We start from the raw sequence: 17,857 nt of genomic DNA on the forward strand, positions 1-17,857 counted from the left end.
CTGGGATGAAATACTGTTGATCTTTTCAAAATGTTCATTTTTGCTGAAGCTAATAATGCCCCCTTTGTTTTCTGCCAAGGCTCTGAGTGAAATTGCGAAAGTTAGCAAAGAATTATGCAGTTATCAAGAGGAAATTCGAAAGACATCCCATCGAAGAAGGTATGTATCAATATATTTTGTATACATCCTTATCTACTTATATTTTGTTCATGGATGAAAATACAGATTTCATTTGCAGGAGCTAGAAGCCTGGCTCTAAGACCACAATAAGTGTGTGCTGCGTCTATCAAAGGTTCTTTTTTCAGATTGTGAAGACGGGTAGACATTTGTAATAGTGGTGGAGACATTTTAACCTGATTGGCACTTGATGAGGTTGTAAAATAAATCTGTGTGGTTGAGAGTGTCTTCATGGAGTTCACACTTTACTTCAAGATAAAAGCCCTATGGAACGATGCAGGCGGCGAAGTTGAACATCTCAGCACATTGACCCACGTCTTTGTGGCGCAGTGTAGGCCATGTTTGTAGTTTTGTGAGGGGTCATTTTCATTGGCTGATGTTTATTAGGGAGATTGACAGCAAGCCATTATTACTGCCTGAATGGTTTGGATTCGGTTTTTGCGACATTGTTCACATGTATGCGGCTTTTGGAGCCATGGGTCTACATGATTTTACCCCGAGTGTTCACCACAGGGTGGCACGCTCTGTCATGCAAAACATGCGTTGGTCTTAGTACTTAACTGACAGACTTGGCCTGCGATTAGATTTTTACTAGCTGGAACCACCCAGCGTTGCCCTGGTCTGTAGCTGACATGTACGTGGGGAGGTGCTATAGCCTTGTGTATGTTGTATTGTGTCATAACTTCTTATTTTTGAAAAATTGCCTGGGATTTCAGTGCTGGACTGTCCTTGGGCAGTATAAAGACTGATATGAAATGGACATTTCTCTTCTGTTCAAGGGATAGTGAGCTAAAGAATCTGGTTGAGACTCTTCCGGGATATAGGCTGGTAGAGAGATACTCCCAGGACCACCCCTTGTTTGCTTCAAAAGACTTTAGACATATTTTGAGTAGCATGTTAATCTGCATTATATTGTTTGATCTAGTGGTTGAATGGCCTTCCTTTCATGCTCATTAATTCTAATAATTCACTTAATTGTTTATTGTGTGTGCCAGCATTAGTTAGCTCTTCTTAGTTATTGTCAATTGTTACTTTTCTTATCAGCAATTGTCAGTCAATCAGTTTTCTTCATTTTTAAAACAATATATTTTAATAAGAACAGACAAAAACAGGAAAACAATTATGAAATAAATAGATATAATTAGAAAAATAAATATATTTGAAGCTTAAGTGTTACACAATCATTGAAAAACATCTAGAGAATCCAAAATTAAAACTGTGATCTTATTTTCAAAATACCAATTATAAATCTTTCAATAACGTAACACACTAGAGCCTCCTTCAACATCCATAAAAACTTTAGAACAGGACCACATTGAAATAAAATGATAATTCCTTATAACAGGTACTAAAGTGCTCAGATGAATTTCATTATAACTATTTCAGAAGACTATAATGTATGGTATATGTCAATTAACAAATACGTTACTCTAGTAACTGCTGATTCAATGTTCCTTATCAAAATCCTCAGATCAGTTGTAACCATTTGCCTTAATATTTGATATGTTATGTTTACCAGCATTTCTACTGCAACCTTCGACACCGTAGCAGTCTTACAGCGTTCATGCCTTGTCCGATAATTAGGAGTTTTGTGACCCCAGCTGGGTGTTGTCAGATTCTGAACTTTCTGAAGAGCAAAAATCGGGTTAGAAATGGAACAGGTAGTACTTTGATAGACATGGACTGGGAAAATGAGGAGAAAAGAGGGAAAGGACTGATGGAAAGCATGTGCAGAAGGGAAGAGGGTGGTGGTATATGGTTGTAGATTATATGGCTCTGTGTGTGATAAGTGAAGGTCATTATCTGAGGGAAATGAGTAGTCCGATTTATGGTGATGGCTTAAACTAGGCCAGTTTAATCTGGGTACTAGATCGGGTTGATTAATTAGTTGTGCGATGGACATGAGAGGTCATCAAGCAGGCCCTCGCATTGATATGCTCATTAATACTGTTTGTTGTATTATTCGCTTGCTCATCAATGAGTTTATATTAACTTTAATCTGCTGTGTTGTAAATTTTTAATTTGCTCATCAGTACTCACAGTTTAACTCTAACCTGTTATTTTGGCAGTTGTTACTTTACTCATTGGTAGTAGCATATGTATTATTAGTGGCTGATTTTTCTTTTTCTTTAATCCACCGTCAGTGCCTGTGCTTAACCATGTCTCTTACTGTAACAGTGATTAATTTATATTTCCTAACTTATATAATAACCTCTGTCAGTATATGATTTACTTCTTGGGACTTGTGTATCACATCTGTCCTATTCAGCAGTAGGGTTTGCTTGAAAGTTTACTTATATTTGTTGCATTATGTGCTCTTTAATGCTATAAAATGTACTGTCCAATGGGTTTCTGGGACAATGGCTGATGGCCCAAAGCAGGTGATGGAAGAGGTATTGTAATTTCATCTCAAGTTTGTCACTCGTTGTTATCACCTCACGCAAGGTGGAGGAGAGATAGTCTGGCTGTTAGTGTAGTCTCCATAGGGTCATCCCTTGTGCCCAACGATGCTGGCTTGTACTGATGCAGTGGGTGGTGCAGCAGGTGGGGCATGGCTTCTTCTTTTGTGGGTTTTACTTTTGTGTTGAATTAGAAGGTAGGTGGGAGCCTGGCTGTCCTTGAAGTCTTCACCGGGACCTCTCTAGAGCCTGTTGATGCTGAACTCTTGAATCAAAGCTAATTGAGCAAAGTGAAGAATTCCCAGCAGAACATCTTAGCCAAGACTTTTTAAAATCAAAAAGCAAAGCTTACATCAGTGTATTTGAAACAGTTTTGCTAAAATATTCTAGCAAGTGAGTAGTTAGAGAAGCACAAGTTGCACCAAACGATATTCCTTTTTAGCTTTGCAAATGCTGAGGTTATGGTAACCTTCTAATCGAATCACTTAAAATGGATGTCTAAAAAAATACAGAGACTGTACTTCATTGCATAAATTATTTTAAATGGGCTAGTTGCACACAGTATATCCAACCAGGGTGCCACATATCAACCAACATGCAAATACGTAGGTACCTTCTATCTATGAATCTGACCTGAATGGCTAAATGAAATGTAGGAACAAGATTACTTTTGAAAATGTAAAACGATACATAGGCAGTAGAAGGACTCAGTGAGTGAAGTGCTTTCTTCAGAGATCTGTTTCTAAAGTCACAAGATTGAATTCTGGTAGGCCGCACCCAGCCTTTGACCCTTCCCAGGTTAAGAATTTGTGGACCTGGGAAAGGATAACAACACTCAGTGGAACATCGCTGAGAAGGAGGCGAGATCTGCGTTAAAGTGCTATATCGATATTATTGTTATTATTGCTATGTTTTATCCTTTAATAGAACATGTATTTTAAATAATTCTCAGTACAAGATAGCCCTCGTGATAGTAAAAAATGATTAAATGTTTCACTGCATTTCAACCAGGGTCTATTTATGTCTATAAAGTATGGTCTATAGGGTATGGTTGCATCTTTGTGGGCTTCAGTTTGGCCTTCACCAGCCTTTTTAGTATGTTGCGATCTTGGTGAAACAATTGACTGAAAAGAAGATAAGCAGAGCACTCTAAAAACAGAATGGCTGTAATCTAGAGCTATTGCTCTCTCTCTGTTATGGTCACTATCTTTGGTTCTAAACAGTATGATGCACATACATGTGACTGAGTCCATAAATCCTTTATATTGCACTTTGTTTTTATTGCACTTAATACATTACTGTTAATGTAGTGTTAATGCACTGTCTGTTAACTTTGTTACTTAATATAAAACATTTCATATTTTATGAATGTTACATTATGAGCAATTCATCACATTGTGATTTATTTATCTCAACTACCTATAAACACAGTTGTCATAATACTTCATTAAATAGCCATAGTAAATGCATTTCCTTTAAACACCTCACATAATCTAGTTCCCGATCTTCAATTAGCACCCAGAGAAGTTAAACCAACCAATCGGGAGCCAGGAATATAAGCAAACATCTATGATCACTGACTGCGTTATTTGCAGACCTCTGGTGTACTTTCACCCAAACTGCCATTTTCTTGGGCACATCTTGGCCAGCTTTCCTCCTCTCCATAGGATCCCACTGATTCCCATTACCTCCACTGCTATACCCAACCCCACTTACCTCCTCATGGCAGTGTCGTGGACAAGCTTACCACCATGGAAATAGAAAGGGGACTACAGCATTTTCTTTGTTATTGCACTGCACCCATTTCCTGTGCATAAAAGGATTTTGACCTATTAGCACCTCGAAGGGAACCCCAGAGAAAATAGTGATGAACTACACAATGAGGGGTTGACAGTGCCTACCTTACTCAGTCTTGCGTGTCTTTACCAGCCTTATCCGCCGACTATTGCAGGTTTATCTCTATTTCAACCTCACACTTAAAAATGAGCTATGTTCACTGATTACCCTACTCATCCGGTATAACTCCTCACCCATCATGCTTTTGTCCTTGTTCTAGTCTCTTCAAGGTTTTTTACGTTGAGGGCTAATTCCAAACATTTTGCATTGATTTATCCTATCGAGGTGGCTCATAGTTTTCTGATCATTTTTCTTCCCTATTATTTGTTTGCAAAATGTGGATCGGAAGCCGAAATACTCAACTAAACATTACTTGGTTCCTAAGTAGACTCGCAGTTCCACTTAATATGAATTACCCTTTGTTACCTGAAATTGCCAATGAGATGTAACTGATACATTCTTGAATTCCTTGCGATCCTTGCGATCATCTGCTAACAGTATCAGGGGTCCTATTAAAAAAAATACACCACCAAATTATTGAGTCCTCATCACCATAGTTTATGTCGAAGCATTAACCCATAAACCTAAGATACAACAAAAGCATAAAAGCTTAAACACCACACCGGTGCATGTGAAAGAAGAACATTTAAAGCCAGATGGTGGTGGGTGTAGCCTAAAACATATAAACAGGCTGTACTCCAAGCCAAAAAAGTATCCTACAGTGAGGGAATTTACAAAGCCCAATCAGGCACTCATGAGCTCTTTGCAATGTTGTGTGAACTTGAGAAACCAGCTACTCCGCCAGATAGCTGCCTCAAAGACCGTTTCTGGTGCGCAAATATCCAGAATGCACTACTCGACAAAATCTCACTTCAATCAAAAATCACAGCAAAAAAAACAACTTATGGCCAGCGGAACACCGCTAACTAAAAACCCAGCACCACCTGACTACGCCACCCATCTGTTTGAATTCACCCAGGTGTCGGACCTAGAAGTAACTAAAATCATCAAAAGCCTAAAGTCCTCCAAATGTCAAGGCGACATTTATCCTGCCTCTGTCATCAAAGACTGCACGGTAGAGGTAACCCTTTTCATTGCCTCACTTATCAACACATCAGTACAGTACCTACTAACCTCAAAGACGCATGGGTCCTCCCGCTTCTCAAGAAGCCAACACTCGACCCTAGTATCCCCACCAACTATGGCCCAATCACAATCGTCCCCGCCTGGACAGAGCAGCATACTTGCAGATCCAAAAGCACTTGAAAACCTACAATCATCTCTGTGTGCGCCGGTCTGGCTTCCGTCCACGTCATGGTACGGAAACTGCACTCCTAGGCCTAAAAATTCAAATGGACGAAATTAATGTCATACTTGCCCTCCTCCTCCCGCTAGACCTCTCGGCCGCCTTGGACCTTGTTGATCGCAAAATCCTCTTCCATCATCTTGCCTCAGCACCCACTTCTCCCCCATGGAAATTACCTGGATTGAATCCTTCCTGTCCAACAGAACAAGGAGAGTCTTTGCGCAGTCAGCATCAGCCTTGCCTGCCCTAGTCTCATGCAGTGTCCCCCAAGGCTCCTGCGTCTCTCTCACGCTATACAACATCTTTACGAAACCCATATTCAACCCCTCGACTCTGTAGGTATCTCTTAACTACATGGACGACACTCAAATTGTCCTTCCCATCTCAGGTAACTAGGATACCAACGCCAACTCTCTGAACTCAATTTACCAAAGCCTCCAGGCGTGGGTGGCCCTCCACTCACTCTGCCTTAACGATGACAAGACCGAGCTACTTCTCCTCAGATCCCAAAATCTTCTAAACAAACTTGACAGAGCCTACACAATATTTACCATCCCAGTCTCCAAAGAAATCAAAACCCTTGTGGTCTATCTGGATTCATCCCTCTCACTCACCAGACAGGTCAACGCCATAGCCTTGTCCTCAGCTTGCACAACCAAACCCATTAATGCTGGTAGACCTTTCCTTGCCATAAACAGCGGCATGACACTAGCGGGAGCCCTCATTGTTTCCAGCTTAGACTATTGTAATGTTCTCTTCGCAGGAGCCACCACGGGCAACATCCAAAAACTACAGGTAATACAAAGTAATGCCCTAAGAGTAGTATTGAATATCCCCAAAAAGGACCATATCTCCCCAGCCAGAAGAAGTGCCCACTGTCTCCCTTTACACGACAGAATCAGCTTCAAAATGCTGATCCTAACTCACAAATGCTTGGCACTCACTGCCCCTAATTACCTATCTAATAAATTCAAGAAATCTCAATCCAATAGACTAACGAGGGCCTCCCACGCCCACTTACTAGCCCCCCAGATTCAAACTGCAAAAAGCAGGGGGCCGCAGCTTCCCTGTGGTGGCAACAAAATACAGGAACTCTGTGCCTCCTCATCTAAACGTGAAACCTCCTTTTGGTCCTTCTGCAAAGGACTCAAAGCACGGCTCTTCACACAAGATGCATAACCAATGTACTTCCGGCGCTCCCAAGATCTTACAGGCTGTCTTAATCTCTGTATCTGTACTTGGGCGCCTAAGGCCTTAAACGTATGGCTTATTTGCTGCAACTGTACTATGGTTAAAGGATAACTGCCTGTAACCACGCATCCTGTAACCAGTGCCTTGATGCCCACAGGTTTGGTGCGCTTTACAAATGACAAAATAAATAAATAAATGCATATGAATCGTAAGAAACAAGGCCAGCTATTGGATGCTTCTAATACATTTATTTGTTCTCCAAAAATCAGAAGTCTGTGAGGATATAATATCCAGGACTCTTTGTGCCAAACATGAATCATTAAACGGACAGGATAACCAAAACTAGATCATGTAAAGAGCACACAGATTTTTTTAAAGTCACTTTGGTATTAGGCATACTGATCTAGCTCACCTAGTTCATGCTCTCTTTAAATAAGTGCTTACTGCAAAGTTACATGTTTGTACTGTGTTCATGTGCAGTAGTCATTAGCCTCTTTAAGGCATCTTTTCTGACTCCCCCTAAGACTGGGCTCCCACCATCTTTTCCTAATATCTGTGTAAAGTGGACGGCAGAAGAGGAAGGGGCACATGTCTTCCCTCCTCTGAGCACAGAAGGGCCATTTATCTGACAAACCTTCTTTCCATTTATCTGTACCTGTCGCCTGTTATAAGGTGCCCAGACAAAATGTAATATAGTCTCAAATACAAATGGCCACTCACACTGAAGGTACGCGTGGTAGCTCACCCAACATTTTTGATACTAAATCATTAGGAGCCCAATCAACATCAAGTAATGTATGTTTCAGATAGTTCCATGAAACAATTGCATCATAAACAAACAAATACAGTAAAAAGAACTGTATTATGTAACACTAAAACATAGCGCTAGAGTATCAGCAGATCCTTTAAAGTGGATAGTGCTGATTTAACAATCCCATTTAAAGCCTTGTTTTATAAGGAATCGTAATTGCATGCAGCAGAGCATCAACTTTGGCCCTTACGTGCTGTTGGGCCCTTGCATGCAATTTTATATATTCACAAGCCAGAGAGAAGAGGAAAACAGTAAATCGAAGCAAACTTGGTTTTGCTCTTTTCATCTTCTTCTCTGTTTTAGGAATAATTGAACAACGCCTCTAAATTAGGCATTGCAGGTAGGTTTTACTAATGGATTCCTAAGGAATATGCCTTAGCAGGTGCAAAACAAAGGGAGGGTCTATAATATAATAATCTATTTGTTTTCCACCTACATCCCATTCAAGCATAAACAAAACACACTGATAAGATGGAGGAGGAATGCACAGCAGTCCTCTTATCTCTGCCCCATGCCCATCCTCTGTCTTGGCACTACTGCTAAACAGGGCTCAGCATTAAATAGAGACGTAGAAACGTTGCACCTTCATATTCACCTCCATTTAACACATCCCTCCATTAGTAACGAAGCCCATAACGCTGTGTAAATTAAACCAGCTCCAGAATGTGCATAGTCATCCAAAGCCTGTTCAGGAATTTTAACACAACATTTCCTCCCGGTAAACTTTGTGAGCAGCAATTTCATTAAATATGCAAATGCATAAAAAAGCTCTGTGTAAATGCCTTCTTTGTCACGTGTTTGATGTTAGCTTCTATGGAAGCTGGTATAACCCACAACCTTTCCTTTCCTAAAGCAATGGATGTTTGTGTTACACTTGCTAGCAGAGGCCATATGAGAGCTCTTGTGCCCCTAAGTGCTTCCTTATGAATGAATAGCCATCTTTAGGGTGGAACACACACAGATTCGATTCACTAGCTGGAAGATCTTCGTTTCATAGTCTACCCCAAGCAGGCCTACTTTGAGTTCAGCGTGATACTTGGGTTGCTTTTGGAGATATGTGTAAATGCTTGAAAAAAAGATTCTCAATGTTGGAAAGATGCAGGATGTTAACATGTCACCATAACTTAGCCCAATGCAGGACCACTGACAGATATTAGGCAAGATAAACCACCAAGGAAGGGGAAATTGCTCATCCTCTGAAGTATTTGGCAGATGTTACAACTAATCCACTATGCCTTTTTGATGCATAAATCAGTTTCGACAACATGTGGACCCCAGAAGAGATTGTCATTAAATAGTCAAATGTATTGGCCCACTCTATGTTTTCGTTTGCTAAGAAATGTTTGAATATAGGTGTGCGTCAAAGGTAGCTTACCATACATTTTGTTTTTGGGACATTACTGAGCATGCGTGTTGCCATACATAACTAATTAAATCTATTTACTTGTTTTTGAAGGCCTGACAGAGTTTAGTTTTCAAAGCCAAGGCCCCTTGGGCCACAAAAATAAGTATGCCATGGCTTTCACCACATAATCTAGGGGCGTCAGTGGTAAACCGGCAATATCTATAGCACTGTCTTTAGTTAAGAGGTTAAAGATCATTGGGTGAGAAAACATCCCTGCCACATTCCCTTCTGAGCAGGGAAAGATCGTGTTGCCTTGCCACTAATGCTCCACCTAACTACTACTATAGGTAAGGAGTAAACTACTTTATTTGCTGTTAGCAAAGGATCTGGTATTCTCAGAGGACCCAATGTATGCAGCAGTAAGACACATGTCGGACCCTGCCAAATACAGTTTTCAAATCAATGAAAAGAATTGTGATGAGGTCCCCTGCCTTGCCTTCTGGGGACATAAAGTGGGGGTGTCAAAGAGGCAGTGGGCTGGCACAAGCTAGTGGATGATGGACCTAGATTATGTATATGGGGGTCCCCAAACTATCCCAACTGGTTTCCCGCACTAAGACAGGAGGAAGTCACCGGAGCATTCACACGCCAAAACCCCTGCAGACACTGATGACCACTACAAAGAAAAACAGGAATCATAATCATTTAAAGACAGTTTTATTGCAAGATTTATATGCTTCCATTTCAGCTCCCCAGACAGACCCAAACATTGTGCATAGAAATGTCTCCTTTCCCCTTTAAGGGAGTGAGTTAAAGCTTCCTTAATTTACTGGTTGTTGTTTTGATACTTTGTTTCCTTCAGTACAGTTGCTGAACAAAATAAATTAAACATTTTCTACTTCGGCACAGTTGTTGAAGGAATCCTCCTTCAACATGAAAGCTGGTACAGACTTCCAGAGTTCCGTGGATACAAAGTTGCATTTGCCAAAGATAATAGATGAAGGTAAACTTACGCATGATGATTGCGTGAGTAACCAAACAAACATGGTTTGTCCGCTAAATTGGCAGCGGTTATAAAGTTACCATTGTTTCATGACAAATACATTCTAAATACATTAGACCGCTTCCCCAGCTTACCAAATGTTTACTTGACTCCATATTTACTTTCCAAGACAGAAGTTGAACTAACAGTAGAGCATGCAATGGCAGAAGGTGTACAAGGGGGAGGGGATGAGACCACACACATGTCTAGGACCTTGCAGAAATCCAAGATGGCTGTAGGCCTTAGTGTAATATCGTGCCAACCCCCTTTCAGCCCACATAACCACATGGCCCAATCCCAAGACAGCACAACCCACGCTACACAGGCCTAATCGATCTCTCTAAGCATCATTCAAGGGGAAGCGAGTCCAGTCTGTAAAAGCCTTCCATCTCAGTTCAGCAGTGAGGGGAGTTTGAGAAGGAGCTGAAGAAGTTTTTAGAGGAGATTGGTGAGCTAGAGGCCATACAAGGGGAGATCTAGGAGCTTAGCGAAAAGAAGTGGCGGTTGGAAGGAGAATATCAGAATGGCAGGAGGGAGAGTGGATACCACCTGGAAAAGAGAATTGGTTTAAGGAGAGAGTTGGTGGTTGGAGGGAGAATATCAAGAAGGCAGGAGGGAGATGGAATACAAGCTGGAGAAGAGAGTTGTAGAGAGAGTACTGAGGAGTTGGTAGTATCTGGCTAAAGAGATATTAGGGAAGTTCGACAAGAGGGGTTATCTATTGTGAAGGAGTTGATAAGAGTGCCCGAGTATAGAACGCATGCCCTCTGAAGAGGACGTCAGGGGAAAGCTAGGAGGAGATAAACCCATCAACCTGAGAAGGTGGGAGGAGGACAGAGAACCCCTACAGATATTAAGAGAAGAATGGTTCTGTCAGGACAGGTCGTTCATGGGCTGACTCCAGAGGTGCATGGTGATGTGAGACAGTGCAATCTTACTGAGGATCTAGGAGATTGTGACATATAAAATCAGGAGGGGGCTTGTGCCATGGGCAATGAACCTAGCACCAGGATGTGGCCAGGCAAGAGCAAGCCAGAGAGTCCATTCACCAGACTTTGCTAGAGCAATAAACCTGTGGAGAAAGCCTCAATCCTTGGGCATAAACCATCAGAGGGTTACCGTTTAATACGTGTGTTCCAATACCCTAACCCAGAGGAAGATGTTTAGGAACCCCAAAAAGACCCCAAAAATCTGCAACCCGAAGACAATGTTAAATATCTGGACATTGGCACGTGGCCAGAATGACACTTGAACTTTGTCTCATTTGATCATCATGATTCAGTACTTGAGAAATATCCTGTCCTTAAAAACAATATAAAAATCTGTAGATTGTGGAAATAATTGTGAAAAAACTGGTGTGTTTGCTAGAAAGGCCAGCGAGCTCCAATGACCCCCTAGTCATTAGACTGCAGTGAAAAATCTGAAGATGGCTGCCTGGGGTGGAGCTAAAGCCCTGCCAACTCATTGGATGGATGCGAAAAGACCAACATGAAGTGGATAGGCTACGAGGAAGAAGCTGTTAAAGCTTTATTAGCATTGTCCATTGCTTTGTATGTGATATTTCATTTACCATGGAACCCAGTCTCACACGGAATACTAATTCAAGCATGTGAATCTATGAAAGATACCAATGCCGGAGAAATACGGTTACAGGTAAGCAACTAAAACATCTTTGTGCCAGCCTCTTCCTGCTTCATTTCACTGTGGCTTTACAGAATGTAAAGCGGCACTTATTTAATTACACATTTCTGGATAATAACATGAAGTCAAAAAGCATAATCAATTATAATACATATCCTTTAGAGTTGCTACCCCAACATATTGTTTCACCCCATACCACTACTCAAACGTTATAAAGTGTTATCAAACAAAATATATCACATATATCACAATATGCTGTGCAGTGGCAGCTGGTGACATTTCACTTTGGAAGGGTGTAAATATGTTCCATAAAAGAGTGCAACTGACCAAGCATAGCGAATGAGTCACAATCAAGCCAGAGGGAGACAGATGTGTCCTTCCCGCTAGAACGTTTTGAAATAATGGGATAACATCATACTTTTTATAGCAAACATTTTTGTTTAAAAAAAAGGGGGGAAAAGCAGTACAGTTTAGTATCTGGTTTTGTAGGGTGAGACGTTTAAACATTTTAATAAATGACAGCTCACCAATAGTACACAGGAATATATTTCCAATGCATGTTCATGATGCCTTTTCCTCAACATATGCCAGTATTCTGCCTGCATAAGAAGCCATTTTCATGTTGGCTAGGTCCCTAATGACAGTATTTCCACTGTAAGAAAGCATATTCATACTCTCTGTGCCAATGTCTCCCAGTATACCCATATTACAATGCTCATGTTGGCTTGGCGTTAAGAGGCAATAATGCAACTGTACGAAAAGAAGCATGCCCGTGTTGGCTGTGCACAGACATGCCACAAACCCATGTAAGAGTGTGCATGTTGGCCTTTGCGATAATCACAATAATGCCACGGTAATAAGAAATGTGCATTCTGGCTGTTTCAATATATGTCAGTATTCTCAAGTAAGAACAGTCATGTTGGCTTCGTTCAGAACACCAGTAATAATGCCAATGTAAGAAAACATGACAACTCTGGTTGTGCCAGTATCCCCATGTTAGAACACTCATGTTGGCTTTGCCCATAATGCCAGAAATAATGGCACTGTAATAAAACATGCCCATGCTTGCTGTGCAATATTTGCTAATATCCCCATGTATAAATACTCATCTTAACCGTTCCCATATAACCTATAGTAATGCTTCTGTAATAAAGCATGCCCATGTCTGCAGAGCCAATATATGCCAGTTTATCCCTATGTTACAAAACTCATGTTGGCTTTGCCCATACCGTCAGTAATAACTAAGAATGCTTGTGTATGCTTTCTCTGGTGTTATCCCCGTGTAAGAGCTGTCACATTGGTTTTGCCCACTATGCCAATAATGCTTTCACTGTAAGAAAGCATGCCCATGGTGACTGAGCCAATGTGTGCCAGTATAGGTCTTGCCAGTATAGGTCTTCAGAAGAAGGCCCATGTTAGTTCTGCCCGCAAAGCCAGTAAGAAAACATGTCCACACTGGCTGAGCCAGTAAATGGCAGTTTATCCCCATGTAAGAACACTCATGTTGTATTTGGCCATAATGCCATAAATAATGCCACTGTGAGAAAACATGCACATGCTTGCTGTGAATTATGTGCTACTATCCCATGTATGAACATTCAAGTTGACGTTTCCCATATTGCCAATAGTAATGCCTCTGTAAGAAAGCATTCCCATGCTGGCTGAGCCAATATAGGCCAGTGTATTACCTCTCTTACAGAACCCATGTTGCCTTTGCCCATCATGACACTAATATTGCAGCTGTACGTAAACATTTTGGCTTTGAATCAAATCAGCCAACCCTTTCTCTGCACCCTGCCCTTCATCCTCAGATTATAGGCAGACCAAGCGTCCTCTGGCGAAAGTCTCACTCATGAATGCACACATGGGCTCTACTAACACATACACACAGATACACATGCATGCTGACACATACACACAAGTGGCCATGTGTACATAGACACACAGTGTTAGGGAGAATTCTCATTTATGGCTAATTTCCCCCACCTCGTGAGTCCCTCAGCAGCTTTGCTGGATTTCTGGGGTTTATTTGTTCCACCTGGTAAGAGTGTGAGCCTTTTTTCCCACTCGTACATGTGTTTTGCCATGTGTATTTCTACTGGTTGTGTGATCTTGGGCTCTAGAGCACACCACTCCATGAGCCCCACTTTTTGTGTGTGTTAGACAGCACCTTCAGTGCAGTGGTGACACAGGGTTGTCTTTTAGACTTCCCACTGACTCAATTTTTCTGGGGCTGACTACTGTTTTAAAGGAGCGCACCTTTTATTCACCGTCGCTGCTGCTGGCCTCATCCCTGGGAAGTGCAGATCCCTCCAGACGTCCTCCTTCTTGTCTCCACGACTGAAGCTCCATGAACCGTGAGTCTGCAGGAAACTACCAGGAACAACTGCCGTGGCACCAGCGTTCTTCAACAAATAAGGTACCGTGTCTGACTTCGAGGAATTGGGGTGAACCCTTCTTCATCACCAAAGGCTTGTCCTTTTCTTCCTTCCCTCTTATGACTTTTGCCTCCTCTTCTGACAATATCTAAGTACTCCTGGCAACCTTGAATCTTGAACTGTTCTAACTGTGTGATCCTCGGCAACAGGGACCCTGTTCCACTTGACACTGGCTCAGGCCTATTGACTTTTATTTTCCTGTTAGAAGGTGCCCTTTGATTCTCTCTGCCTTGGCAAAAGTATTGCCTATGATTTTTATCCCCAACTCCCTTGTGTTAATTCATGTGCTAAGTGTGTTTGACTACGGTTACATTTCTTCCTGCAGGTACGCGTAACTTCAGTAAGACCGAACGGTCATTACTGTCAAAAAGTGATCGCATATGTATTCCCGTTAACGTCTTTTGCTTCATAACACTGGTCTATCAAATCCTAAGGTACTTACCTTGAATTGTTCTGCACAAGGGGAATTGGTTGTTTGAAGTGTGGTTTTATTTTACTAGAAGTGAAGTTTTTTGTGAATAGATGGTTGAGAAATAAATCTACTTATATTTTATAACCAGAAACCTTGAGTCAGTGTTTCCTTGAGTCACAGTAATTGTGGTCCTTTGTGTAATCTCCACTACTGCTCATTTGCTCTTGAGATACGTCTGGCTGCTCAGTCACTGCTACCACTCTTTCTGTGTAGTACAGGCTTGTACCAAAGGTGAACTTGTATTACCACTAGTAGTCTTAACTCTGTGCAGTGGTCCCTAATGGCACTGCATAGGATTCTGCCTAACACTGGTGTACAGCAGTGGGATTTTTAAGTATACTGATTAAACTTAGAGTGCTGCTATTACCTTGGGTCAACTAACCACAAAGCTAAATACCACTATAGTATAATAACTGAAAAATCATGTGAAATATGTTAGGAGAATCTCTTAAACTACACTGCTGAGATTTTGAGAACCATGTGTAGAGAACAGAGACTCTATGGAGAAGGAAAGAAATCTGAACTGGTTGCTAAGTTATTGGGAAAACAAAGTCTGGAGAGTGGGTCAGAAGGGCCTACCACTACAGCAAATGTGGATAATAATGTTTCTGATTCTGAGAGGGTTGGTTTAGACGAAGTAGAGGAATCTTTGTTATGAGATCCTACCGCTCCCTTACCTGCTCAGAAACCACAACCTCTGACCACAGGGAACCCCACAGGTCCTACACTCACTCCTGAATTTATTGCCCTTGACAAAATGAGACTTGAATTGGAAGTGAAACGTATTGATGCACAAACTGCCATGAAACATCAATAGTTAAGGCTCAGGGAAATGGAGATGGCTCATGCTTTAGAGATGAAGAAATTGTCTTTGGAAAATGCTTCTCTCCCAGAATCTACTAGGTCTTCCAGCCCTAAGAGACCCCATATGCCAAAGGAAATGATTGGTATGTATGAGACTAAACTTGATGTTTTGAATTGGTTAGCAATATTTGAGTATAATCATGTGATTCAGGGTATCACAGGGAATCAGTTGATTCCTTGGCTTTTCTCTAGGCTTCCCCCTGTTGCAAGTGATGCTGTAATGAAGTCGGGGGAGGAGGATAAGCAGGATTATGAATGTGTGAAGCTAGCTTTGATAGCTAGATTTCGGAAGACCCCTTCCCAGTACCTTAAGAGGTTTAGGACCCTTAAAAACCATGATGGTATCCCTTTGGATATCTGGGTGTGTGAATGTTTGAAAAACATAGATGGCTGGGTTAAGGGTATCAAAGTGAACACTTATGAAGGTTTGAGGAATCTTGTTATGTTGGAGTCTATTTATGATGCCTGCTCTCCTGAGCTTAGACAGCACTTGGCTGATTCAAAGGAGATATCCTAAGAAGATAGCTAAGGCTGCTGACTTGTGGGTTGCAAACAGGGCTGCTCACAAGGATTCTGGGGCAACTCAGAAGAAGGAGGAGGGAAAGCAGCCAAAGAAAGATGACAAGGAGAATTCCAATACCTCCCATCCAGAAGAGGTCCCCAAATATAACCAGGGTAAGCCACAAGGGAAACCCAATAGGGCTAGTGTACCTCCTGGTGCCAAACCAGAGGTAGGTCAGGACAGACCCCATTCCAGAGAGCATTTGGTAAATGGTTTAGTTGTGGGTCAACTGACCATATGAGAGGAGATCCTAGATGCAAGGGTAACCCTTCAGGGGTCAGCACTACCTCCTTAGCCTTTTCCACAGAGGGAGAAGTACAGATGGCTAGTGCCCTCCTTCACTTGTTTGCTGAAGAACCCTTGGCTCTTCAAGCAACTGTATCCTTAAAGTCCAAGGGTCTGGGTAAGAAACCACATAGTGATGTGTATGACTCCATTCCTGAAAACTCTACGGAGTATTATGTGGACAGTGTTCTTGTCAATGGCCAGGACACCCCTGCCATGAAAGATACTGGGGCCAGCAGAAAAGTTGTGGACGTAAGATTTTTCAGGCCTGAGGATGTTGCTAAGGCACCCAAAGGTCCCACCAAATTTGCTGGAGGCCCTGTCCAAATGGTTCCTATTCTACCAGCTCTAATTCAGTATAACAAAAATGACAGTAAGGATCCCTGTCAGTATTCAGAGTGAGGTGCCTGGGGGAGTCCTGTTGGGGAATGATCTAAAAACTCTAGGAGTAGTATCCAGTACCCCCAGGCCTCCCAGTATGGAGAAGCAGAACCAAACCAAATTGGCTAGAGAGGCCACCTTAAGGGACCCCTCTGAGCATGTTGGAACCCCTACAGAGAACCCCACTATAAGCCCCGGTGTTAGTAAGTTGACCTCTAACCCAGGCAAATTTCAGGCTAGTATGTTAGGGAAATTGTACCCCAAACCAAGCTCCATCATTGATCCCCCAGTTTTAAAGTCTCTGACTCCCCCTGCTTCTGAGGAAGAGGTGGATAGACCAACTGGACCCCTGTCTAGGCCTAAGAGAACTTGTAATTCTCAGTGCTGGTGGAAAAACCGGAAAAGAAAAGTCTAAGGCCGAAAACCTTCAGGCTGTTGGACCTTCTAGAGAAGACTCCAACCCAAATACTAATGTTAGGAGAAAAACTCCTCAAGTAACTAACGTTAGATCTAAGAGGAAGGGGAAGCATGTACCTTGCTTATCCCCAACCCCTCCAACCAAGATGCCTGAGACCCAACCTGCTCCCAAAAGAGAGGTGGTGAGGAACCCTGGAGGCCCTTCTAGATCTAAGGGAATCCTGTATAAGGTCCCCTTCAAAAAGCCTATCACAGGTTCAGGAGTTGTACCAACTTCTGAGGGACTAGTCAACCAGAACCCCTATAGATTTAAAAAGAAAGAGGTTTCTCAAAGGGTGTGTAGGTCATATAGCTTACAAAGGAAAACCTTTCATTGTACCATTGAGCACAGAGCAGGAAGTCACCACCAAAATGCTGATGGTCTCTCTAGGATGTTTATAACCGACTAGAGGTATGAGATCCATCCAGGAGTGGATTAAATCCTCCTTTCCCTTAGTGTGGGGGGGGGGGGCGAGTGTTAGGGAGAATTCTCATTTATGGCTAATTTCCCTCACCTAGTGAGTTCCTCAGCAGCTTTGCTGGATTTCTGGGGTTTATTTTTTCCACCTGGTAAGAGTGTGAGCCTTTTTTCCCACTCTTACATGTGTTTTGTCATGTGTATTTCTACTGGTTGTGTGATCTTGGGCTCTG

The 17,857-nt window shown here is 42.1% G+C and overlaps 1 protein-coding gene across 1 annotated transcript in view; it reads left to right on the forward strand.

Annotated features, from left to right (window-relative positions):
- Positions 1 to 17,857, forward strand: part of KIAA0408 (KIAA0408 ortholog) — a 118,515-nt gene that overhangs the window by 51,775 nt on the left and 48,883 nt on the right. The window contains exon 6 of the mRNA XM_069607498.1: positions 80 to 159. Within this exon, the coding sequence (XP_069463599.1) occupies positions 80 to 159 (80 nt within the window). The remainder of the gene's footprint in view (positions 1 to 79; positions 160 to 17,857) is intronic.

Source organism: Ambystoma mexicanum, chromosome 4q (assembly GCF_040938575.1).
Source record: "Ambystoma mexicanum isolate Mex_15411 chromosome 4q, UKY_AmexF1_1, whole genome shotgun sequence".
NCBI classification, from domain to species: domain Eukaryota; kingdom Metazoa; phylum Chordata; class Amphibia; order Caudata; family Ambystomatidae; genus Ambystoma; species Ambystoma mexicanum.